The sequence below is a fragment of the Eptatretus burgeri genome, chromosome 4 (genome assembly GCF_056783735.1).
Source record: "Eptatretus burgeri isolate ZD-2024b chromosome 4, Ebu_testis_v1, whole genome shotgun sequence".
Classification (NCBI taxonomy): domain Eukaryota; kingdom Metazoa; phylum Chordata; class Myxini; order Myxiniformes; family Myxinidae; genus Eptatretus; species Eptatretus burgeri.
In genome coordinates this window covers 135,800,811-135,828,354 of record NC_140964.1, presented here as the reverse complement: position 1 = coordinate 135,828,354, position 27,544 = coordinate 135,800,811, and the positions used below count along the sequence as shown (strand labels likewise).

The 27,544-nt window shown below is 46.3% G+C and overlaps 1 protein-coding gene across 19 annotated transcripts in view; it reads left to right on the top strand.

Annotated features, from left to right (window-relative positions):
- LOC147029186 (protein FAM200C-like) overlaps window positions 1-27,544 on the top strand; it is a 297,542-nt gene that overhangs the window by 81,222 nt on the left and 188,776 nt on the right. For 16 of the 19 annotated variants that reach the window (XR_015056816.1, XM_085876335.1, XM_085876338.1 and 13 more), the window contains 2 exons: window positions 4,270-4,391; window positions 23,498-23,648. Coding sequence is in view for 15 of the 19 variants with exons in the window: in XM_085876335.1 (XP_085732461.1) it covers window positions 4,270-4,391; window positions 23,498-23,648 (273 nt within the window). In the remaining 4 variants the exon portion in view is untranslated. Of the gene's footprint in view, window positions 1-4,269; window positions 4,392-23,497; window positions 23,683-27,544 lie in introns of those variants that run through there. The other 3 variants (XM_085876330.1, XM_085876331.1, XM_085876332.1) reach the window with 3 other exon arrangements.

Sequence of the window (27,544 nt, the reverse complement as noted above, 5' to 3'; positions counted from 1 at the left end):
CGGTTCGTAGGATCCATCCTCTATTTGCCGCCAGCCCCAGCTTGTTGGTGATGGAAGCACGGGTTGAGGGACTGAGACCTGCCCCCATACATAGCCACCCTGGAAGACTGATCTCTTCACATGCTGTTCCAAAGCATCGTAGGTAGGTGGGATGCACTGGATGGAGTTCCTCTTGGCGAAGAGTTTCTTTCTGGCCTCGTTGACGAGCGTATATGGACTGGTGCGGTCATAGAGGAGCACCACAAACCTTTCAATGCAGTGCATTGTGTCATCCTGGATGTTGACTGGCGTGGTGGTCAGGGTCACAAGGGAATCTGTCAGTTCTGGAAACGAGTTCCATATGGCCCAGGCAGATTTCTTCCCATGCCCCAGGAATGCTGATACCGTGTCACATCCGGTCATGGCGTGGAAGACAGGGAGGGCACTTGCCTTCTGTGGACTGAGGGAGGCAGCTATTTCATGTGCAGGGATGTAGCGGTAGTTCTTGCACGTCCCAAAGGCAATCCAGAGTTCATCTACGCATGGTAGTGCCTGGGCTACCATCACCGCCAAGACGACAACGTCGGTGTCTACGGTTCGAACTTGAATCCGACGGTGGTCATGTTCTGCAGGATGGGCCACATGTAGCATGATGCGAGTGTCCGCCTTTTCTTGACCGCATGGAGCCAGAGAGCTTTCATCTTCCTGCCTTGGAAGGCAGATGACTGCTCCACCATCAGTGACTACCAGCTCCTTTGCCTCGTCATGGAAGGACTGCACCAGCACATCGGACAGGAAGGTGGAGAGCTCCACCTTGTTTGCGTCGACACGTAGGAAACTCTGCCAGTTTCTTGGTATGGCTGTGGTGCTCACCATGCGCCGTCGCACCCCTTTTCCTCGTTTCTCCCTTGTCACCATCTTCAAGGAGCCATCTTTGTAGCTATCCCAAACGAGGTCGAGACGTATGGGATGAAGACTTCGTGGGCATATTCTACAAATGTCTTGGCAGTGCCAGGCTTCAACATCTGCACGATGACGGCACTGTCAAGGACAACAGAAGTGACAGCAGGTGCATCAGACTGAGCTTCAGCAATGCCTTCAAGGCAACCAGCAAGTCGCTTTTGCTACCCAGGTGTAGCTTACCTGCATCAGATAACGCGGGAGGGCATGCTTGATTTTCATGACGGAAGAACTCGTCCAGGTTCCCATCGTGGTTCTGGCAGCCTATGTAGAGCCTTGCATATAAGGCCATATCATTCTTCACAGATGCGTCCTTTCCTTTGGGTGCTTTTGGTCTTCTGTCTGTTCCGACAACACCACTTACACCACTACCACCACCACAACAAAATACTTCTGAACCTGTCACTGATGCTGTGTGCGAAAATGGATTTTCCCATAAAAATGACCATTTTTCCCCAATACAATGGTTGGAAATATAATAAATCAACACAAATGACATTTATATTGTTTTTCTTTGTAAATGCACATCACATGGAGTATTTATCACCTCTGAGAAACCTACAAAGAGAATAACAATGACAGATATCCCATCTTGTTAAAGTAGAATGGCGGCCATTTTCCAAAATGGCCGCCAAAGATGACCAGGGCAAAATCTCGAGTGGCTCCATATCCAGAATTGTTCAGAATACAATCGTCAATATATGTACCAATTTTGGTGCTTTTATGAAAAGTCGAACAATTTGTTTGCGATGTTGCAGTACAATCTTGTCTCATGCACCCCTTGCTGTGCGTTGTCTGTAAGCTCTCATACAAGCCTCGCCAATGTATACAAAAAAATTAAAAGAAGGTAAATCTCTGTATTCCTTGGCTTCTGTGGATTCCTAAGCTTCATAAGAACCCGTACACGTATAGGTTTATAGCGGGTGCCAGGCAGTGTTCCAGCAAACAGTTATCGGTTATAGTTAACTAAGGCTTACAAGTTGTTTAGGAACAGTTCAGGAAATATTTTTCAGCAATTGAGAATAATTCTGGTGTTAACACTTTCTGGAGCCTTAATTCTTCTTTCGAGTTCCGAGATAGGATAAGATGCCTCATTACCAAGTCAATTGAAGTTTAAAAATTTTCAACTTTATAAACAAATTTAGATTTCGTATGAAGTGACAAATTCACTCTTCAAAGTGATTGACAAGCTTTTTAACTCTTTTAAAAAGTTTTTATGTGTCAGGTTTGATAGAGCATTCTTTTCGAAAAAGAAATACTCAAGTTTTCATTGTTTTTATTAGCAGAAGTTTAAGAATGTTGTTAATTTTGTTTTATTTAATACTTTTGTGTCGTTTTGTGGGAGAATGTTTCAACAGGTTAAGGGTATTCCCACAGGTGGCAATTGCAACCCCCCACTAGCAGACATTTTTCTTATTTTCTGTGAATTTTCATTCATATTGCAGCCCCCTACGAGCAGATATTGTTCTTATTTTCTGTGAATTTTCATTCATGCAGAAACTGATGAAGGAGAAAAAATTAGGATTAGCTGAAATATTATCTCATACATGTCGTTAAACGGATGATATTTGTATGGTTAACTCCAATTTTTTTGATGAACAGCTTCACAAGATTTATCCAGATAACCTGATTGTAAACAGGAGAGCATTGATTATACAGTTGCTGCATATCTGGATGTGTTGGTTAGAGTTTGACAGACTGGTTTTAGTACAAGTGTATCTCATAAAATTGATGATTTCAGTTTCCTGGTAGTTTTGTACACCTTTCCATGTGGCAATGTACCAATTAATATGGGATACAATGTCTTTTCATCTCATCTATTGAGATTTCCAAGAATTTGTTCAGTCAAGGATGATTTTATGGAACGTGCCGAGAATGTTTTTTTTTTCCATCATGTTAAACAGAGGATATGTGGCTGATTTTTCGATCAGGTGTTGTGAGAATGTCTTCAGATTCCATCATTACCTTTTATTTAAGTTTGGTTGGTTTTCATGTAAACAAGTTCATATTGCATTGCATTTGATGGCATAATAACAATGAATTAATTATTTTATTGAGGTAAATTCTTCAGTTGATATTATTGATTTTATTTATTTATGTATATATATATATATATATATATATATATATATATATATATATATATATATATATATATATATATATATATATATATATATATATATATATATATATATATATATGTATTAAAAAATGGAGGTATTTAGATTTAAAAATAAATAAATAAATGAATAAACCCCAGATTATTAAAATAAATAAATATTATTTATAAAATACATTATAAATAAGCATTAAAATAATTTGTTGGTGGTTGTTAGGATATGCAGTGCAGCATGTTAAAATCGGTTATTCATGACTGTTTGAATATTTGAATGACAGTTCGAGTCTATGGTTCGATGGAGGTGCTGTGTAATGTACATGTCTACAAGGTAAAGTGTTTATCGTTAATATAGTATCATATAAACTGGTGTGTTTAAAGTAATTCAAATGTATTAAAACTTTAATCAAAAGGAATAATTGAATAAGTTTGAATGAGGATATGGCATTGCTCTGTTGACTGTCTGGACACAACTTTGAGGTTGGGGGTCCATTGATGTTGAGTAATCTACTGATGTGGACCTACGACCGGGGTTGTGGATCCGCTGTTTGGAGAGGTTCTGGGCTGAAAGGATGGAAACCTCGATGAAAAACAGTGCCCAGCTGATGATCCGGGCAGATGGGAAAATCAGTCAAATAAGTTAGTTTTTACTTTAAATAAAACAACTTTTGTAAGTACTTACCAGTACGTTGTGTGTGTGTGTGTGTGTGTGTGTGTGTGTGTGTGTGTGTGTGTGTGTGTGTGTGTGTGTGTGTGTGTGTGTGTGTGTGTGTGTGTGTGTGTGTGTGTGTGTGTGTGTGTGTGTGTGTGTGTGTGTGTGTGTTGTTATATCTGGCTTCTTTCTTGGGACTGCGGTGCAGTAATTGGTTTTTATTTTGATGGTGTGTCTCCGAACACAATCTCCGAACTTGATGTCAACACTTGGATACATTTTTTGAGAAGGACGCTTTATCGAGTAAATAGAATCTTAAAAGCTGTTTTCTAATCCTTCCCCTCAATATATGACAGTTGTGTTTAATACATGAGAGGGTATTGGGAAACATCCATCATTGAGGTATTAAATATGTGGAGCATTGAAACACTTTGTACCCCAAAAAACTGGCTCGTATGTGCTATATTGTTCCTATTTTAAAGGTAAGACATTCCGGTGATCCAAAAGCCCCTTTATTACCCCCCCCCACCCCCTTCCTCACTTTTTCCCCCAACCAAAGGTGCCGGTGGTTTCTTGGTTTGACGACATGTCCGATGCTGAACTACTCGATCTCCTCCCGCTGTTTGAGGAGTTGAGCAAAGCCCAGGATATATTTTCCCTCCTTCAGGCTCATCGGCAGAGGTAACACTGACAGAGCTGCTCCAGCACAAGTCCTGTTTGTTAGATGGGACATCATTTGTGGCAGGACTTTCTTTGGAATAGTACTTTTGGACTTTTTCATCCTGCCTGCTCCTCTACAGCAATGACCGCAAGCTGCGAGTGGCATTAGAGGCGACTATCCTCGACTTTGCCAAACGGAGAAGCAGAACCAGTACCACTGTGCCATGATACGTAGTGTAAGCCATGGGGGTGGGGGGGGGGTTCTGTCGGCAAACTTGCAACAAACGTTGGGGGTACTTGCCCCATAAACAGTCGGTGCCAAGGGTGTCCTCTTTCCGCTGTGGCCTTACGCAGTTGCTATTGCTGTATTACACATTTGGATTCCCTTTTGGTGCAGGATGGGCAGCCATAACTGCTGAAGCTCCATATCTCACTCGTTTGCCCAAAACAAGGGTCTTAGGATCACGGAACATTTTTTTTCTACAGACGCGTATCATCGTCACAATCCAGCAATTTCTCCTCCTCCCCCTTGCTCGAGCAGTTTCAGCTGTATCATCCTGATGCTGAAAATCTTATATGCTGTCTATACTCTCTCGCACATCCTTGCACTTGCACAGATCGATACTTGGGCAGAAATGCAGGCACGATCATCCGTTTGTGCTTGTGTATTGCAAGGCCACGATGGCAGGAGAATCTCATCGATTTGGAGCTTTTTTAACTTGTGGAAATAGGATGTTAATTGCTTGTTTTCCATGACCGACAGACACATGGGTTAAACGTGATATGACGTGTGCTAACCATCCAGTTGATTAGATCCAAAAGAGGTATTGTTGTGTTAACGTCTCACTTCCAGGAGCAATGGTGCTGGAATCAGCTCCACATTTTCTTTCAAAGCTATATAAGCCATTAAGTTCCAAATTTATTTCGATACTTTTCGTTGCTGTTTGCATGTCGTTATATTGTTCAGCGTCAAGTTCTAAAGACCTTTTAACATCGATCAAAGAGTATAATTTTACCAATTTTGTTTTGTATTTTTCTAGAGATGGGAAGTAAAACAGTGAATACGAATACCGTGAGGCTGATGATATTTTATGAATGCGGTATGTATGTTCTTGCATCTGTCAATTTGTGATCAGAACTCGAGCTAACCAAATAAAATCCACCACGATAATTTGGATTAAAAAAAAAATTCAGAAGCAATGATTCTTTTTGATCCAAAATGGTGGACCTGTTTTGGTGGACGAAATATCCAATTAATTTTATTAACTGAAGCTTGATAACAGTACGTTTCCCACTTGTAGGAATTAGCTGCAGAGTCGGACTTATCGGGCATGAGCGCTTCCTTCCTTTTATTCCGACACGCTTGGAATTGTGAGCCACTGACGGGAAACATTGCTCATCGATTTCCAGTGGATAAATCCATTTTCACTTTTAAAGGATGTCTTATTTGGTTTTTTTGTTGTTGATTTCCCCACCCACCTTCCTTCTCTCCCTCCCCCCACCCCTCCCCAATACGCCTCCCAAAATCATTTGATAAACCTTTTAAAATAAAAAATAATTATAAAAGCTGTATTATTACATTTGTGCACACATTCCAATTAAGTTTGTTAGTTGCTGTTTTGAATAAAAAGAAAAAGCAATACTTCTTTAAAAAAAACAAAAATGGTTCCCTTTTTTTTGTGAAAGCAACCAAAAGAAGAAGATAATGTACATCTAAAAAGATTGTGTTGGCTGCGTGGGCAGATAACTCCAAACCGAGTGTGTCTATAAAACGACCACAGACACCGTTGACAACACTCACCTCTGGCCAGTCTTTGTGCCCGGTGTTGGTTTACCGCACCTGTGAGATTCATTGAATGATGCAGATGGGGAATCGTGCTGGCAACTACGTGGTGGTTACTTAATTGGCTGAGCGAGCCAATGGTGTGTGTGTGTGTGTGTGTGTGTGTGTGTGTGTGTGTGTGTGTGTGTGTGTGTGTGTGTGTGTGTGTGTGTGTGTTTGTGTGTTTGTGTGTGTGTGTGTGTGTGTGTGTGTGTTGTCCCTGTCTCTCTCCTCTATCACCTCTGTGTCTTCTCTCTCTCTCTCTCTCTCTCTCTCTCTCTCTCTCTCTCTCTCTCTCTCTCTCTCTCTCTCTCTCTCTCTCTCTCTCTCTCTCTCTCTCTCTCTCTCTCTGTCTCTCTCTGTCTCTCTCTGTCTCTCTGTCGGCTCCCACTACAATTCTGGACTCAGATCACTTGGCCAGGGACTGCTATCCCAGAAAAAACCAGACAGGATAAATACAGGCACGCATCAACAATTTCATCAATTTGTCAAACAAACAGGCATTCAATGAGCAGTAGAGCAGGAATTAATGGAAGGAATGTTGGTTGGGGAGAATTAATCTGGGTCGATGGTGGGACAATTCAAAGGGTGGCAAAGCAAAGCAATTCCAAATAGCTACAGCATATATACATCCAAATTACCTCTACACTAACAATCCCACCTTTGATGCCTCAAAACAATTACTTCACGCTTGTAGGGGAGAGGTGGGTAAGTTGAGCAACCCCGTACTGGAAATTCCAGGATGGTGAGAGCTGAAAGTTCGTGCCATCTATTCATAACAAGTTCCATACTTTGCTTGTTGATGTGAGGAAAAAGCCGTTTCTGATGGAGAAACATGTAATGAAGAAAATCTGCTGGGGGTTGCCTCAACTTACCTCCCCCCTCCCCCCACTTCCTCTCCTCTAAACTAGACATGGATACAGACACCCAAATGAAGAACACAGATCGTTTGGGAAGAGGGGAGAAGAAATAGAGTGCAAAAGACAAGTGTCGGGTCTTTTATGTGCCCCTGCGCACCTTCAGCAACTTCGGAAGAGGTGACGACCCACTGCTCAGCGATTCGTGCTCGGCCCCCTCACAGGCCCTCTCCCTCTTGCGGCAGCGCCCCGGTCATGTGGGAAAATTGTGGAAGGTCCGTCCGCTCAAAGCGTTGACCTGCATGGCTCTGGGAATTCTCATTCCGTTGGTGTGAGGGTAGGCGGCATCTCCCAGGCAGTGTGGCACTGACCATGGTGCTGAGAAGGTGTGTTGAGTCCGTGAGTGTGTCATTCAAAGCCACGGAAAGTACGGACAGAGAGAAACTAAGAAGAAGAGCATGGGGAAGGGCAAAACTCTATCTCAGTTGATGGACTCAGGTGGAAAAGATGAAAAACAGAAAACTTTGAATGGCTTGAGTGTCTCCTTATATTCTTTCCCCCTCCCATATCCTGGCTATTCTGAAGCAACTTCTCTCTCACTGTCCGCACTTGATAGGGGGGCCGCTTCGCAGTGGAGTCTTGCCTGGAAAGAGCTAGGGGTGAGGGTTGCTTCAAGAAATCTCGAGAAGCTTTGAAATGTGCCTTTTGTCACTTGAGGGTTCCACCGCTCTCCTAAAGCTTGACATTTGCATTCATTGTTTCGAGGCATGTACAGAGCGTTTCAAAAAGATTGATACAACTTTGACTTCCTGCCATTTCTTTGTTTTTTTTTAACCTATACCGTTTTCCTTTTCAGGGTTTGGTGGTGTTATCGTGGTATTTGTTCCCTGGGATTTCTTGCTCCGTAGCTCAACTATGCCATTGACAGTGAAGCAGAAGACAAAAGTGGTGGTTCTGTGGTATGAGACTAAATCATATATAGACACCCGCCAGAGGTTCTGCCGCGAATACGACCTCTGGCACAATTTGTGGGTCTTTCAACATATTGTGAAACATTTTGCGCTTCAGGGTACAGTGCAAAACCAGAACAAGGGCAACAGTGGCAGGCCAGCATCATTAAACAAGAGGCAAGCCAACATCGACGCCGTGTGGGATTCTGCAGTGGACAGTCCCAAGAAGTCCCACAACCAGCTCTCCTGGGGAACTTGGCATCAAACCAACATCAGTCTGGTGTATCCTCACTCAGGAACTGAAGCTTTTCCCATACATCATCTATGTTAGGCATATACTCAGTCAAGATGACGTGAGGAGACTTGATATGTGCAATTGGCTCAGTGACAGGATGGAGCGCTACCAAAACTGGATCAACCTGATCTCGTTCACTGATGAAGCTCATTTCCACTTGAACGGTAAAATCAACAACCACAACAACATTTTCTGGGGGGCAGAACCATGAGGAGATCGCTGAGTCACATGCTTCTGCGTCTTCAATGCCAGATGGGAAACCCTCGGGTCTTACTGGTTTGACGGTGACGATCAACGGTGAGCGCTACCGGGCCGTGCTGCAGAAGTTCCATAATGATCTATCCCAAAAGGTCACCCCCAAACCAGCTCAACATGACCAGCTTTATGCAGACCCCATACACAGCTGATGACACCATCACTTTCTTGTGGCAGCTCTTCAGAAACCACCTTGTTGCCCTGGGTACCTCTCATGATTGAGCACCGCATAGCCAAGACTTGAACCCTCTGGACCACTGGTTCTGGGGGGCTGCCAAGGGCTCTGTCTATGCCAAATGCCCTGCCACACTGGATGATCTGAGGCAGAAGATGTCAGATTACCTCCAGGCAGTGCCACATGAGGCCTACAGGAAAGTTAGACAGAACTTTGGAGTCGGGCTCAATGCTTGTCTGAACCGCAAAGGGGCACACATCAAGAACGTCAATTACAAGGATTTTGCGTAAATGCCAATTTCAGGCCTTGGGCTCTCACTAACTCAAGCAGTGACTTACTGCAATAGCAATCAGTGATAGAAAATAACCATGTCGTAAGCTTTCAAGGAATGTTTGGTTCATGTTCCTGAGGTTTCTGTTTCTTTGTAAATAAACATTTAAAGTTGCATCACTCTTTGAAACACCCTGTAAATAAATATGAAAGGGATTGAGAGTGCATGTGTTGTGAGATGTAAAGGAGAGGGAAAATAGAGAGGGTGAAAAGGAACAGAACCTTATATTAACACTTGCGATACCTATTTATCCCATGTATGTACTCTAACTTCATTGGTAAACACAATACTAAGATATAACTGACGAACTTCATGCGTGTATGCTTTTACCTGCCCACGAGATGCACAACGTTCTCTTTCTGGCTCACAACCAACCGTCAAAATACGGTTGTATTGTTTAAAATACGGTATAAAGATATGCATGCTGTTGTTTTTGTTTAAATTATACGTGCTTGAAAGAGCTTGTTACGTGCTGTGAAAATCCGGTCGATATTGTGATTAATGGGAAACTCTCCCTTCTGTGCAAAAATGGCCTCATTTAATTATATCCCTCATCAGGCGATGCTCGGCCACCTCGCTCTCTGGGTCTTGAGGCGTTTCCTGGGTTACCTCGCTGAGGTCTGAAGCCATCATGTTTTTTTTGGTCTGCTCAACCACGTCTCAACTTGGTGCAGGCCGCAATGATTTCTTAACGATAGTTGTTTTGTTTTTTTCCGCTTGCCTCACTCATTATCGGATCGCTGGGTACATTGCAATGCTTATAAACGGCCAGAGATGCCAGCGTTCGTGGATTTATTTCTTTTCCGCCCATGTCGTAACCTCGAGAATCTCTTAAACTAAGAGGAATTACAAAATTTAAGCTTCAGATTTGAACTCGGCAGCAGTTCAGACGCTAGAAAAAAGGGCAAGCCCCATGTGGGAATACTTGGAAAAATTGCCGTGTGTCTATATCTACGTCATATATGAATACGTATTGGACCATTGCGTATTTTTGGAGCCTACATTAAAAAAAAATAATAACTAATTTTTATTTTTAAAAATATCCCACCGGTATATCGATACGGACAGAGCCTACAGTTACGAAAAGGTCAAGGTATGTATACAGCGCAAACGCATGTGGTACATATGGGTAGATTTGGATCTGCATGGACTCTCCGGGGGTGTGTGGACATGCCATGCCTCTTCGGGGTGCCTTGGTGGTAAAGCTTCATCCCGTATCTTAGACGTTTTATCAGGTTTTTCCTTTATCCTCGCGACTGTTTGTTTCGAAAGCATTTGGTAACGGGTTTACTTTACAAAGGCGATATGTTTCTCTTTGTGAGTTTGTATGATACATATACGATAACACCCAATTTCCTGCCGTTTGCCATATTCGCGTGTTTTCTAAATTACCGAGTCAAACTTTTTTGTCCACCCATCGCACGCAGCTCTTTATAAAGATTAATGTGTATCGAGTGGGCTTGATTCGGCCTGCTGTGTGCTGATCGTGTGCATTGGCTTGGGTTTGATTCGTCCTGCTGCTTGCTGGAGGGGATCGGCGGGACGTGCTGCAGGTGCTAATTGTACCCGTGGGCTTGATTCGGCCTGCCGTGTGTTGGAGAGGAACGGGGGGTCATGCTGGTTGTGCTCGTGGGTTTGATTCGGCCTGCTGTGGAGTGGAGATCGAGCGTGGATACTCTGAAGAGGACGTCACTTTTGGAGAGTGCTGATGCTGAGAGGGTTCGTAAAGCTCAGACTGTTTGAAATGTCTCTGTAAAAGCCATCAAAAATGTTGGTGCCCGTTAAAAGCGACATGCTGCCTGCTGTTGTTTCGATTGATGTCTCAAAAACACGACGCTCCATGAATTCTCCTGATAATGCGAAGAAGATTGGCAGGAAACTCAGTGAGGCTAAACAATAAATCACAGGCTAATAGTTCAGTAATCAAGAGGACATGTTTCAGTGTGAAATTTCCCACAGACAAAGAAAGGGAGTACATGATAGTGTGAAGCATGTGAACGATGGTCCTGTGTGGAGTGTCAAGACATGACATTGGACATGTGTTACGTTTTTGGCATCGAGTCAAACCATGCACATTGGTTCTGCCATCCCTGTGAAAAAAAAGGCTATGCAAGCCGTGAAAGCAGCAGTGAGAAGGGATGATGGGAATGTCAACTCCATCAGTGATGAGATATCTCACAAGGTTGAAAAGGTGATGATGGAGCAATTTGCAAAGATGCTTCAGGAATTTCAGGAAACTGTCAAGAGCATGATAGAAACTGGGAAGAAGAGAATTTGAAAAAGTGATGCTGATGCAGTGAGATTGACAGATGATCAACAAAGTCAACTTGCTTCAAAGGTTGTCATTGGAGAACAGATACAGTCAGTTGCAGTTTCAAGCTCAAGACGCCCGAACGCAGCCGGCTGTGGTCAGCATCCTGACTATGGCAGAAGAACAATGTAGTGCTGTATAATGTTGCGGAGTCTAAAGTTTCAGCAACTCGTGATGGACAACTGGAGGATCAAAACTGTGATGGAGATCATCACGGATGGACTTTGAGTAACGGGTGTGTCAGTCGACAACGTATTGAGGCCAGGTGGTTTTAACCAGAACAGAATGGTAAAGCCACGTGTGTTGTTGGTTCAGCTGACTAATGGCAGAAGAAGAGATATTCTATCCTCTGCAAAGAACCCTAGAGGAATGGAGAAGTGGGCAGAGACATGTGGCCTGAGGCCTAACACATCGTCAGTGGAATGAGAGGAAAAAGCTGAGTGATGAAATCCAAAGAAGGAAGAGAGATGAAGGAAAAAACTGATTCTATATTGGGGAAGAATCCAAGTGAAGACACCTCGTGGTCAGCAAGAATGTGACAGTAAACCTGAAGCACCAGTGACAACAGACAGTAACTCAGCAGTAAATGAGGAGGCAGTTGTTCCATGTCCACAGGCAACAGAAGGTCGTGATAGCCCTCGAGCACCGAGCAGTGTTTCATGCACACAAGCATCAGGTAGTGGGACAAGCAGTGAAGCATTGGAGAATGGTTCTGGTCCCTAAGCACTGGGGAAAGACTCCAGTCCACAGTGACTCGGGAGCAGTGGAAGGGTAAATATTCAGGACATTGGAAGGAAAGACAATTTGAGGGTGTTATATACCAATGCGGATTTGTTGCCGAATAAAATGCATCAACTGAAACTACTTGTAGGGAAATATGATCCTGACATTTCAATGGTAACAGAAGTTGCACTGAAAGAAAGTGTGTTTCGATTGTTTCCTGCATCAGTCGCGATCGACGGATGTGATATGTTATCAAACTTGGACACAGCACGGAAGATAAGAGCAGTTGCAATCGACACCAAAGCTGAACTCCACTATGCTGTGAATAGGCAACTCACTTCAGACTACCAAGAAGCTGTTTGGTATGCGATCATGTTTGAGGCTGATAGGAGCATACTCAGGCTGCCGATACCAGAGCCCGTCGAGCGGCATAAGGAATTCGGATTGATTCTGTGAGTTACTTCATAGTGTAAGTTTAAAAGGTGACATACGAGGAGATTTGAACTACCCTGAAATTGGCAAAGTTGGCATACGATTACTCAAGAGCACCCAGCACACAAGATTTTAGATGCACTGCAAGATGCATTTATACACCAACATGTAACAGAACCTACAAGGTATCAAAATGGTCAACAGCCTCATGTGTTGTACCTTGTCATCACCAGCACAACTGCAATCGTTAACTCGGTTGATAATTATCTGCCACCAATGGGATCACAGTTGCTTTGTCTTGGAACTGAATGTTGCTGCTGTCACCTCAACAAGTGTATCCCACTTTTGCTGTAACTGTTAAACAGGAAGTTCTGACAAAATGAGTGAGTAAACGTGGAATCATAACTGGATTGACAGATGAAGAAATTGGGACTGTGAGGAGGCTTGGCTTGATTTTAGACAGGTAATGGAAGGGGTAGTTCGGGACTGAATACCAAAGTACGCACCGAAACAGGCTCGGTCAAGAACATCTACATGATAAAGAGAGCTTTGGCTCAGTCGAGGCAGAAACACCGAGCGTGGAAGAATTTTCTCAAATCATGAAATGATGCTGACCTATCAAGTTACAGGCAGTTGAGGAATGACCTTCGTGCCACCACAAGGAACCTCTGCAAGGAGTTTGAGGAGAAGGGAGTGAGGAATGTGAAGGAGAACCCCAAGAAATTCTGGTGGTATGTAAATAGCAGGACCAAGATGAGAGTCAAAGTTGGAAATCTGATAAAGGATGACAATACAATTGCCACATATGATCAGGAGAAGGCTGACAGCTACAGCGCGACATTTGAATGAGAGTTTGCCATTGAGGATACATCTCAGTTTCCAACGATTCCTCATCATAGTGCAGAGCCTTTGTTGAACAATATTGCATTATCTGAGGAGATATGAGGAAATTGGAGAACCTAAAAACCAGTAAATCTCTTGGTCCAGATGGAATTCATCCAATAGTGCTTCAGGAGGTGGCTCAGGGGATAGCCATATCCCTGAATTCAATCTTCAACAAAACAATAAAAAATGGTGTTCTACCATTTGACTTGAAAGATGCCAACATCGCTCCCATATCCAACAAATGGAGCTGTAAATAATCTGGGAACTACAGACCTGTCAGCTTGACATCGATGGTTGCAAAGGTCAGGGAGTCCATCATGAGGGATGCATTAGTAAAACACTTCATGTCATTTGACTTGTTTTGCGATGCTCAACATGGGTTCACCCCGGGGAGGTCTTGCACAACTCGGCTCCTGTGTCAGTTGGAAGACTGCACTAGATCACTGGACGATGGAGTGCCTGTGGATGTTATTTTTCTCAACTTTCACAAGGCTTTTGATTTGGTCCCCCACAGAAGACTCTTAGGGAAGGCAAGATTGTATGGTATTGAAGAACCACTCATCACGTGGCTGGAAGCTTTCCTCACAAAGAGACATCAAAGAGTCATTGTGAATGGAGCTGAGTCAGATTGGGCACACATACATGGTGGAATGCCAAAAGGGAGAGTCTTTGGTCCGACACTATTTGTCATCTTCATCAATGACCTGTCGGCGTCAATCCAAAGCAGTATCCAACTCTGTGCAGATGATGCCAATGTGTATGGACCAGCTTTCGACCAAGTATTGACTTCAGTCGTCCAAAAGCACCAAGATAGTGCCATGGAATGTTCACAGCTATGGTTACTTCCTTTCAATCAGAACAAATGCAAGACTCTGCACCTGATGGAGGCAACATCAGGAAGTCATACCATACGGGGAATGCAGAGTTGCGGGAAGTGATTGAGGAGATCGACCTTGGAACTATCATGGATGGGGATTTGAGCCTCCATCAGCACGTGCCAGTTCAGGTTAATAAGGCCAACCAAACACTTGAGCTAATTGTGGCGTGTCCGAAGGATTGCGGGATGAAAGGCCAGACACCATATGAGTCGAAGCTCCACGTTTTATTTCCAGGGAGGTGCACACTGCGCATGCGCGTGGCGGTAGCTTAAAAGAACATGACAACATTTCCCCTTAAATAATTTTTTGCACAACATTTTCCTCCCAACAACACTTATACAACAGTGCGAGGTACAATCACAAATTCAACCGCTCCGGTGCCTTGCATGTGCGAGCAGAGCATCGCAAGATGGGTGACTGTTCTTGTGGAACGCCGACAGCGGCAGCCTCAAGAGGAGATGGAGAGGAAGGAGGAGGAGCAGGCTCCACCACACCACTATCGGGCTTGGACTCAGTGGGCTCAGGCACTTGGCTCACAATCGGAACAGACACCAGGGAATCACCCTCAAATGGCTGAATATAGTTTGGAGGATTGGGGTCACAATGCCTCAGGCAGAGCTGGTCAATATGTTTACGTACTGTATGTCCATTGGACAGTTCCACAACAAATAAAGAGTTGCCAATTCGATACATAACACGACCAGTGAGCCATTTAGATCCACGGCCGGGATTCAGCACAAAAACAGGATCGAACACATTGACGGCACGTGGAACTGAGGTCCTGTCATGGTACCACTTCTGTTTAGACCAGTGGTCCACAACCCTGGACGAATCATTCGGATGAATCAGGTTTAAGCGTGTCTTTAGCATTCGACCAAACATCATTTCTGCAGGTGTGCGTCCAGTGGTTGTGGGGACGTGTCCTATATGTAAACAACAAAACCTCCTCACACAGCCAACAGCAAACTTGGTTTGCAGAGAAGAACTGTCATTTGCCTTTTTGAGACTATTCTTGATCACCTGGACAGCCCTTTCGGCCTGACCATTCTAAGCAGGGTTGAAGGGAGCACTGCGATAGTGCTTGACATCATATTGTTTCAAAAAATCTTGAAACACAGCGCTGGTGAAACATGAGCCATTATCACTAACTACACAATCTGGCAAACCATGAGTGGCAAACATGGCATGTAAACTTTCAACCATGATTTCGTCAGTACAGCATGCTAAGGCTAAACATCCAATCAACTTTGAATGAGCATCGATAATAACCAAAAACATCTTCCTTGGACAAAAACACAAATGGACCAGCGTAATCGATTTGAATTCGAGACCATGGTTTCGAAGGCCAGGATCACATGTGAAGCGGTGCCTCAGGTGAGTTCAGGGCAGTGGAGAGTTCAGGGCACTGACATACGGAGCAATGGCGAACGTAGCTCTCTAGGTTTTCATCAATACCTGGCCACCAAACATGGCTCTTGGCAATTGATTTCATGGTTACTGTCAGGTATGGATGTCAGATGCGACTATTGATTGGCCACATATGGTCCATATTTAAACATTTGATTCATTTAAACATTTGGTAATTGCATTAATCAGTTGTCCGGATTCAAACCAGTGTCACCAGTGTCCTTGCTGTCTTAAAATGCATTTTCCTTTCCATAAACAAACTTGCAGCAGGCAACTGTTTTGAATTCCAGCCCTTGAAACCTCAAAGCTGTTTATGAATATGTGCCAGCTATGTCTCGCAGCCCACTGGATGCAGCGCAATGTAACTGTGGGAGAGTTGTTCGATTGCCAATTCTCCATAAAACCCAAGGGGGGGGGGGGGAGCCCACTTGCACCTTTGTTTCTTGCTTTGCCTTGCTTTCTCTACCGAGGAATAGATTTTATATATGAAAGTTTTGTAGTGTGACTTTTAGTGTGGTTCAGGGTCTGACTGCTGTGGTCGGTCCCTGTGCCACCTCCGCATGCATGCGCTGTGCTGCTTCAAGAAATCATATCATTCGAGAATCCTCAGTTGACTCACCTCAATTCTTGGCCAGGATTGAAGGGTCTTCACAGTTACAATCCCTGGATGTGATTCATGCAGCTCATCACACACCTTGTTTCGACCTTTGGGCGGTACAATGACCCTGCTGACCCACAGCAGACAACCAGAATGGAAAGGCAACTCATTTCTATGAGCAAGGTATGACCTCAATTTGTCATGGAATTCATAGGGTACAGTTGACCATATGCCACTGATAACACATCGTTTGACCATAGAAAGGGTCCGGTCCACATTTGTCCATTGTTCAATTTGTTTGGAAGTGATTGGAGCATTATGACAGTCAAACACACTCATTGCCATAAAAATTTCTCCCGGTACAGATACATTACCCACGTTAACCGGTCGTGGTAATCTCTCAAAGTATCAGCACAGAAATTCTCACTGCGAGGACAAGACCTGATAGAATAGTCATATGTTACTAACTTCTCAGCCCAACGCTGAATGCGTGCAGAGGCCTGTGAGTTAATTCCCTTACTCTCATTGAACACGGATTGCAATGGTTTGTGGTCGGTTACAAGTTCAAATTGTCCACAGAAGAGATACTGATGCATGTTTGTTACACCAAAAATACATGCGAGAGCTTCTTTTTCAACCACAGAGAAGTTACGCTCCGCTGCGGACAAAGTGCATGATGCATAGGCTGCAGGCCGTAGAATACCGTCATTGCTTTGCTGTAACACACAGCCAATGCCATAAGACGAGGCATCACAGCTGAGAACCAATGGTTTAACAGTATCGTAGTACACCAATGCTGTTGCGGAACTGGAAGCCATGAGCACTAAACATACAGGTCCTATAGAAGAGTTATATCGATAAGTAAATGTGGATAGATAGCTCCCTTTCCCTTGTCCAATGGGTAATTAAATGTATATGCGCTGTGAGTTATTTTTATCGTTAGGATTTTTACACTTCTAACAACGACAACAATGCCATCTTCCCTTCCATCCTGATGCCACAACGCTCGCGACATTCTTCGCGCGCTCACCAGCAAGCGCGCACGTGGGCGGAGCCGACCATCGGCATGGTGTCCCTTTAGCCAATCGGCAAGGAGCGGGAGTCTCACCCGCCCCGTTTCCAATTCAGCACCAGCACCATAAGGCACGCGGCCGAAGGCGAGGAGGTGGGCGGAGCCACAGTCGCTTCGGCTCGAAGCTCCAGCCAATGAGCAGAGGGCGAGCACTACACGCGCGCTTCAGCCAATGGGGAGGCGGCCACGAGCCGCGTGAGGACCCCTGGTCCAATCAGGAGGCGAGTGGTGAGAAGAAGAGGCCCCTCCCTCCGAGAGAGAAAGGTTTGGTGATTTTGGATGAAGGGGAGATTAATCTCGTCCTGTCGCCGGCATCTGCTCTCATCTCGTCCTGTGGCTGGAGTCTGGTTCTAGGTCTGCTTGAGCGCGGAACGCATCGCTCGACGCTTCTGGTCTCGTGTCGTCGCTGGCGCTGGCCTGGTCGCATCTCAACGTGGCTGGTCTCGTCCTGGTTCGCTCGTCTCGTTGAAGACTGCACGAGGCGGGAAGGTCCTTTTCATTTATTTTGGGTGTGTGTCTGTCTGTGGGCCCTGTCTGTAAGGCCTAAGTCACATTTGCCACGGTGGCCGTGGGGTCTCCAAAATCTACGGCCACTAGCAATTATTCGGCGGCCGCAGTATTTCCACGGTCACACAATGTAGCAGTCACATATGTTTTTATTTTTCGGGGAGCTGCACGGCGTATTTAGGCCGAGGTCACATTTGCCACGGCGGCCGCAGTATTTCCACGGTCGCACAATGTAGCAGTCACATATGTTTTTATTTTTCTGGGAGCTGCACGGCGAATTTAGGCCGAGGTCACATTTGCCACGGCGGCCGCAGTATTTCCACGGTCGCACAATGTAGCAGTCACATATGTTTTTATTTTTCGGGGAGCTGCATGGCGTATTTATAAATTGTGGAGACCGAAAACGTGGGGTTGCCGAACGGTCTTCGATTTGATGTAGCACGGTGACCTTAGGGCGTTCCTGCGGCGGCCATAGAATTTTCAAGGCAGACGGAAGGTACCCATAAGGCGACCGCAGGGGGGCCCTAAGGCGAACGTGCGGCCAGACGGACGGTTACGAATGGATTAATTTTTTTTTTTTTACCAGTTTTTTTGTTTCGGCTTGTCGAATTGCTACGGCGAACGTAGAAATGAAAAAAGTTATAACTCCGCCTTATAATTCCACGGCGCCCTTACGGCCTGTAAAATATAGCCATACGGCGGAGGGCCACCCTGAGGCCACCTCAGAAACTCTGCGGCCGCCGCACGTTTCTGTCAATTCAGAGGGCGTACGGCCACCGTATCCTCGCCGTAGAGCAAATGTGACTTAGGCCTTAGGTCTTAGAAATTGTGGAGACCGAAAACGTGGGGTTGCCGTACGGTCTTTACTTTGATGTCGCACGGTGACCTTAAGGGGGCCCTGCGGCAGCCATATAATTTTCAAGGCAGATGCAAGGTGCCCGCAAGGCGACCACAGGGGGGCCCTAAGGCGAACGTGCAGCCAGATGGACAGTAACGAGTGGGTTTTTATTTTTTTTTTTACCAGTTTTTTTTTTCGGCTTGTCGAATTGCAACGGCGAATGTATAAATGGAAAAAGTTATCACTCCGCGTTATAATTCTACGGCGACCTTACGACCTGTAAAAGATAGCCAAACGGCGTAGGGCCACCCTGAGGCCACCGCAGAAACTCTGCGGCCGCCGCACGTTTCTGTCAATTCAGAGAGCGTACGGCCGCAAATGTGACTTCGGCCGAATAAGGAATTGTTTAAGTGCTCTTTGCTGTACATACTTGCATCTCTATTAGTCGTGATAGTTCTGCCCTTCCGTGCTTCCCTCCTTCCCCACCTTTTGTTAATAAATACCCCATTTGTTAAATGTATCAACTCGTTTTTGTGTTTTCTTCATTGGTTTAACGCGGTGCGTGTTGGGAGAATTAAAGAAGGCCGTTGTTGCCGCAGTGGTTTGCATTTGGGACCGACGGAAGCTTGGTGCGCATCCGCTCGGGTCCCGCACGGGTCGAGCGCGCATACGGCTCGTCCCGTACGAGTGCCGTCGAGGGTGTGCATACTCGGTAGCTCGTCACGTGGGTCTCTAGGTATTTTGAAGTTTGGCAAATAACCCTGTCCCACATGGTGGAATTATTGACGATTCATGGTCCTGAAAGGGACCCGTACCTCTCGGAGTTTTCCGAAAGGTACGATCTAGATTCCGGGTGTACGGTAGAGTCGACCTTACTGCTCCACCTAGCGGTCGGGCTCGTCGCCGATACCCGGCTCCACAACAATACTTAGGATGAATACAGCAACCGTTTTGCCTCAGCAAACGCCTTACTACACTGCGTACACCATCGCCATTCAACATCTTTACGAACGAGTTTGTGGAGAGGCTCAAGGACGGTGTTCAGATTCGGAAGAAAGTTTCAGTAATAGTTCAACATACCCAGGAAAGCTTTGAGCTCGGTCGTGTTCGCAGGAGTCGGAGCATCCTTGATTGCTTCCGTGTTGGACGTGCTGGGCCTGATGCCATCAGCACTGATAATACGACTGCGAAATTCCACTTGGGGAACATAAATCAACATTTGACACATTTCACCTTAAGACCGGCTTCAACAAGACGTTTGAGAACCGCCTCAAGGTGACACAAATGTTCAGCATCATTGCGGCCGGTGATCAAAACATCATCTTGAAACACAACATTTGGAATTGCTTTCAGCAGATTCTCCATATTGCGTTGAAATATAGCAGTGGCTGATTTGATTCCGAAAGGACAGCGGTTAAAAACAAACAACCCATTGTGAGTGTTACAACATTTATACTTCTTGGAGTCCTCATCAAGCAACATCTGAGTATAAGCATATTCCAAATCCAGGCGGCTAAACTTCTTTCCACCAGAAAGCGTAGCCAACAAATCATCTTCTTTTGGCAGAGGATAACGGTCCTGTTTGGAATCCCTGCTGATTGTTGTTTTGTAATCACCACAAATCCGAACACTGCCATCTGACTTTAATGCAGGAACAATTGGATATGCCCAATCACTGAACTCAACAGGACTGATAACACCTTCCATCTGCAGGCGGTCGAGCTCTGCCTCGATCTTTGGACGCATCACATGAGGTACAGACCTCGCTTTACCAAAGATTGGCTGAGCACTCTCATCCACATAGATTTTGGCTTTAACACCTTTAAAGGTGCTGACACCACCTCCAAACAATAAGGGGTATTTGTCAAGAATGGCATTGTGATTAACATCACAAGCCATCAATTTGATCACAGGCCAATCAGGTTTGATGAATTCAAGCCAATTATGCCCAAATAATGTTGGCCCATTTCCTTGAATGAACCGCAAGGGTAGTTTCCATGACACATCATTGTATGTGACCTTCACCTCCGCACTACCAATCACAGGTATCAGTTCATTGGTGTAAGTTGTCTCCTGGCTAAACAGCCTATTGAAAGTTTCGGAACTCATGATTGACTGGCTGGCCCCAGTGTCCAGCTCCATCTTCACGGCAATGTCATTCATCCTGACATCCACCACAATGGGTTTGCTTTTATCCGACATACTGAGCAAATCATGCTCCTTTAAAGCAGGAGGTATTGCTTCACCACCGGTCACTGGCGTGGCCAAACCGATCATGTGGTGATTCGTACCATGTTGGGATGTCTGGCGACATATCTTGCGTGGATGGCCAAGTTTCCCGCAGTTGAGCGGTTTCCAAGTTGTTTCCCCGCGGACATTGATGAAGTTGAGAAGGTCCAAAGTTGAGCTACGAGGATGGTCCCCACCCTCCGTGAACTTTCCTATCCAGAAAGATTCCAACGTTTGAATCTGTTTTCGCTTTTCTATCACCATCGCCATGGTGATATGATACAAACGTTTAAGGTGCGACAAGGAATCGACCGGATGAGACCGCAACATTTGTTCACTCCGGCTCAATACCCTTCAACGCAGGCTCACTCCCTTAAACTCGTTGTGCCGAGGTGTAAGTTGGACGTGAGGAAAAATTTCTTCAGTCAGAGGGGAGTCAAAGACTGGGATAGTCTTCCCTGGAATGTTTTGGATGCTCAGTCTGTTGAAGCTTTCAAACGGGGTCCAGACAAGGTTTGGTGGGATGAACATTTCCACTTCCACTGAGCATCACCCAACCATGAGCACTTCATCCTGCACCAACCACCAAGTTAACTAGGTACAGAGCAGAAGATCTACAGGACGACCTTCACTTCCAGAGAGAAGATGATGATGATGATTATCTGCTGAGCGTATTATTTAATTACGAGCCGAAACTCCGTCACAGACGGATTCCGTTCATTCAACCACCCTCACCAGCTCACCCACCCTCGAGGGACATGGACTGGACAGGGCGTGCTTGCCCCAGCCTACTCATCCCCTGCCGCTGCCCCATTTCCCCCCCCCCGCCTCCCACCCCCGCCTTCAATTTGCTTACCCCCGCCCAAAAATTTAATTACCCTGGCCCCGCCCCCGCCTATTCACTCCTCTCCCCCCCCCCGTCACTTGATTCCCCGCCCCACTTGCCCCCGCCCCCTATCCACCCCCTCACACTCAACCCCGCCTAATTCCCCCAGCCCTCGCCCACTCATCCGCTGCCACATTTCCCCCCCCCGTCTCCCGCTTTCAATTTGCTTACCCCCGCCCAAAATTTGCTTCCCTTGCCCCCCACCTCTTCACTCCTCGCCCCCGCCTCTTCACTCCTCGTCACCGCCTCTTCACTCCTCGCCCCCACCTCTTCACTCCTCGCCCCACGCCTCTTCACTCCCTGCCCCCACCTCTTCACTCCCTGCCCCTGCCTCTTCACTCCTTGCCCCCGCCTCTTCACTCCTCGCCCCCGCCTCTTCACTCCTCGCCCCCGCCTCTTCACTCCTTGCCCCCGCCTCTTCACTCCTCGCCCCCGCCTCTTCCCCCCTGCCCCCGCCTCTTCAGCCCCCGCCCCGTCTCTTCACCCCCGCCCCGTCTCTTCACCCCTCGCCCCCGCCTCTTCCCCCCTTGCCCCCGCCTCTTCACCCCCCGCCCCCGCCTCTTCAGCCCCCGCCCCGTCTCTTCACCCCCGCCCCGTCTCTTCACCCCTCGCCCCCGTCTCTTCACCCCTGCCCCGTCTCTTCACCCCTGCCCCGTCTCTTCACCCCCGCCCCGTCTCTTCACCCCCTGCCCCCGTCTCTTCACCCCTCGCCCCGTCTCTTCACCCCTGCCCCGTCTCTTCACCCCGCCCCGTCTCTTCACCCCCGCCCCGTCTCTTCACCCCCGCCCCGTCTCTTCACCCCGCCCCCGTCTCTTCACCCCCCGCCCCCGCCTCCACTCCTCGCCCCCGTCTCAACGAAAAGTGTTTATTCTGCTTCAGAGTTGAAGGTTGACTATTGCCACTATGTGCGATGCACTCTTACAGATACGAAGTTTTTTTCAGTCCAGGTCACAGTACCGAGAAAAACGTGACGTGACCGCGAGGAGGAGCACAAAATTGGTCCTTCAGTATTAATATATAGATAGTGGGTTTCGTGTTTTTTTTTTTTTAAATATAAATGCTTTTTTTCTAAAATGTTCTCTGATTTAACTCTGTATTTCGACACAATTGTTTAGGCCATGAGTTCCGATTGTAAAAAAAATTCAATCAGATTTATCTTGGAAAATCAGCTTTTCCACGATAATCATGCCAGGAGCCAATCACATTGCACCGAGCCTCCTCACACAGCCAGTCAGCGTGATTGCTCACAGATGAACGGACAGCCTTCTTTGTCTTATCTATATATTATATGGTTAAATCACCAAGAACCGCTTCAGTCGTGAAATCGCAAAAAATGTCCGAAGTCGTCGGATTGAAATAAATCAAAACGATATCACAACCAATGAAATGTTCACAAGTATTTATCCCTGTGATGTTTCCTCATCATGTTATTAAAACTTGTATTTTATACTTTTATTGTGACTTTTAATCAGAATTCTTCAAGATGTAAAAACTCGTAACTCCCCCCCCCCCCCCAGAGCCCCCAATAACCAAAAACAATCTGCACAATGGTCGGTAGGGTCTATAGATAAGCTCGGTCGGGGGTTCCTCCTTCTGATTCCCCATTTATTTATCTTTCTTCCCTCTTCTCCGTACTTTGTACCCACTGCGATCACAACACATTCGTTTGGGGGAAGTTGTCACACAGAGGATCGAGGAAAAGTGAACACGACGGAGCGGACGGGATTTGTTCGAGAAACCGTCCGTGTCCCGGTGATCTCCTTGGAAACCTTGTACCGGAACTGGAACCAAGGTCCTCGTGGTCGGGTCGGATCTCCTGAGGAAGAGGTGAGTTCGGAGTTTCTTCATTTTCTTATCTCAGGTACGATTACCTACTTCACCCGTTCCGTGGGATGTTTAACGTTCATAACGTGAATGGAGATTAAAAACCTGATTTATAATCCCAGATGGTAAAACTAAACATCGTGTGGGGACAAAATAAAACATTCCTGGTTAACATTCCACCAAGATTACATCCTCGGTTAAATAGGGCTCCACAAGGACATGATTAGGGGTTTACAGAACACACGGGGGAGGGAGCACATCCTCCACACCCCCCCCCTTCACCCCCCACTCCCCGCTCGTGTCCCCCCCCCGTTTTTTTTTTTTACGACGTCATAATTGCATGTAGTGTAGAAGCATATGTATGAAAACTGTAATACCGTGGGGACTGGATGATAATTTTTTGCACCATGGATGTTACTGCAGACAGATGCATTGAGAATCAGGAAAATAATGGTGTGCCAATTTTTGTTTTGCATTTTGGGGACATTTTGGTGGCTTTTAATATGGCCCCCTAAAATACCATAATCGCTGTTTCCGTTGCAACTACCAGTTTCAAATATTGTTATAAAGCAAAGCATGTGGCATATCGAATTAAAGGTCTCGACATTTGTAACACAAATATATATATATATATATACTGATTTTTATTGTCCACAGGTATCTATGCCAATTTTCCTGGCAATAACAACCATAACGGAGCATACATCGAGATGCAAATGTTCTTATTTATAAGTCAATCGATTAGAGAAATGTACCGTTTCTGCTTTTATGGTATTGCTACGGCTGTGGAAATTCGCAATACACCATAAAGGGTCCTCGGGTGAGATATATCGGTAAGTTAATGTGTAGTTAGCCCAAACCCGTTGTTTAGAGGGAATATATGTGATCCATTCGGGCTGCGATTCTTCATTTAGCCGTTTTTCTTTTGCTGTCGTTATTTTGGTGCAAGAACAACAACGAGCATCGCCACAACCAACACCTCAACGATCACGCCATTCACTACACGACGCCAACAATCACGCCATTCACACCACGACGCCACCTTCCACAACTACGATACAACCATCTTCGCCACTCGCCATTCAACGAGCACCGTGAGGTCACGATCTCCGTGGGATGGATGAAAGGAGCAGAGTGGCAGCAGCAACAAGGGTGTGAAGGGGCATCTCCCGCCCAAAACTCCCGCTTAAATATCTCCCGCCCGAATCTTCCTTCCCTCGTCGTACGGCGTGTGGAGAAGAAAACCAACAACACCTGTGGGGTTTTCCCGCCATTTTTCCCCGCGCTTGGTGAGAAAGGGAGAGGGGGTGGCACGTCCTCTCCCGATTGGCGGAAGCGCGGTGTGGCGCGGCCGGGGGAGAGGAACGCCCCCCTTCGAGGCATTTTCTGGAAGCGTCTCAAAGGAAGGAGGAGCGGGGCGCGGTACGGAGCGAAGGGCGGAGCCTGACCCAACAAAAGGGTGGGCGTGGAGAGTCCCTGTTCCCTTGTCCCTGGAGGAGAATTGTCGAGAGTTGTGGAGAGTCGCTGGTCGGTTGTCCCTGAATGAGAATTGTCGAGAGTTGTTGGAGAGTCCCTGCTTGAGGTTCTGTTCGTTCGTTCGGGTCGGGTGGACGACACGTGCAGGCGCGAGGCACGAGCCCAGTGGACCACGCCGGAGGGACTCGGAGTTGCAGTCGCCAAGGGCTGGACGACGCGCTCAGGGAAGTCATGATTTCCTTTTCTTTTGGGGTTTTGTGTAAATGTCTGTGGGTGGTGCCAGTCTTGAGAAGTAGAACTGTTTTAAGTGTTGCCGTGTGAATTGCCTTAATCGGTTGTAGATCTGCGTTGGTCCTTTGCTTGTGTTTCTTTACGGTGATTGTAAATACGTGTATTGCTTTTATTGTATACCTGTGACTGTAATATACGTGCCTTCCATGCTCCCGTATTAAATGTGCTTATCCGATTGTTCCCCGTTTTGCTTCGTATTTTCCTTTTATTGAATCTCCATCTTGCATCACGTAAGGGATTGGTAGTGGGTTTAAAACACCCGGTAAATAATCTGAACCATCAAGGTCGACGATGACTCCGCTCGGTTATCCCTGTAGCATGGAACGAGCCGCTTAAGCGGTTCGTGTCTGGAGTTGACCTGTGGCGTGGTACATCTCAGTATGCTACTCGCGCGGGTACTTAGGTAAATCGACCATTCGGCGATCGGACCCTATTTCGTGCAGGTAGAATGCGGACTGAGTTGTGGTGAGGTTAAACCCCCACCCGTGTCGAGCTCCCGGCATTGTTCCGAAAGGGTCACGACTGAATTGCACGTTCGGTGGGTGAAGCGGCCGCTATTGGTTACATGCGGTCGTTCGCACGCCGGCAGGGCGCGAATTCGTAACAGTATGTTTCGTGGTTCACATAAAGTATATCTGTTCTATGGTATACACTTAGGTAGTCAACTGTAAGAGGTCAAAATATTGGTTGAAACAAAAACTATGAAGTTCATGGTAATGCAGTGTCAGATAAGTCATCTTCATCTATGCTGTCCTCATGATCATTTCCTCTGAGTCTGCCATTGGTGTTTTCACATTTGTCAACGTTCGTGTCACAAGCACATAACTCGGTCAAAGCACGCAGGCCAAAGAATGCTTCTTGCAAGAGCAGGATCCACTGGCACGTCGGCTCTTGCCACAGCCGCACTTTACAAGCTCTATAACAGCTGTCGGAGCTGGTGGGAGGTCAGAGACCAAATGTCCTCAAAGCCTGCTCTTCTGCTCTTGCTCACCCTCTCTCTGTTCTATTCACCCTCTCATTTGCCCAAGGTCATCTGCCATCTGCTTGGAAATCTGCTAACATCACTGCCCTGCATAAAAAAGGTGCAAAAACAGATCCCTGTAACTACAGACCAATCAGCCTTCTCCCAATCATCAGCAAGGTGATGGAATCCATCATCGCTTCAGACATGAAATCCTTCCTCTTCTCCAATGGCTTGATTTCCAATCATCAATTTGGTTTCAGACCAGGTCACTCTACCCTGGATATGCTGCTTATGCTCTCCCATCAATGGATGGAGGTCCTCAATGCCAGACAGGAAATCCGAGCCGTATCCCTGGACATATCACGTGCTTTTGACACAGTCTGGCACCCTGCCCTACTCACCAAACTCTCTTCCCATGGTATTCAAGGCCATCTCCACTCATGGCTCGCAGACTTCCTCTCCTGTCGCAGTCAACGTGTGGCCCTAAATGGAGTTCTTTCATCCCCTCTTCCTGTGCAGGCTGGAGTTCCTCAAGGTAGCGTTCTGGGTCCTGTTCTTTTTCTGGTTTTCATCAATGATCTCTCTGACTCTGGAAAATTCTCCATATCTCTTCACTGATGACTCCACCCTCTGCCGTACCATCGGTCATCCCTCAGACCGGCAAGCAGCAGCTTCTTCGCTCACTGCAGATCTGGATAAAATCACAAACTGGTCCAACACGTGGAACATGTCTTTCAATCCAGACAAATCTCACACTCTCACTGTCTCTTCAAAAGGACCGTTTACAAAACCCCCCCATCCACTTTCTCAACAATCCTCTGGAAGAAGTCTTTTCTTTCAAGCTTCTAGATCTCACTATCTGCCATGACCTTTCCTGGGAAAGTCACATTTCCAACCTCGCCTCAAAAGCCAGTCGCCGACTGGGAATCCTCCGTCGTGCTAAGTCCTTCCTCGGCCCTCTTGAGCTCCTGACCACTTACAAAGCTTTTGTCCATAGCCTGATGGAGTACTGCTCTCCCCTCTGGGCTGGTGCTCCTGCCTCCCACCTTTCTCGGCTTCACGCTGTCGAAACCAGGGCATTTAAGATCATCGGCATCTCCCGCAATGAAGCTGAGTCTTTGGGCCTCTCACTCAATCACCGCAGGTTGGTCGGTGGTCTTTCTGTCTT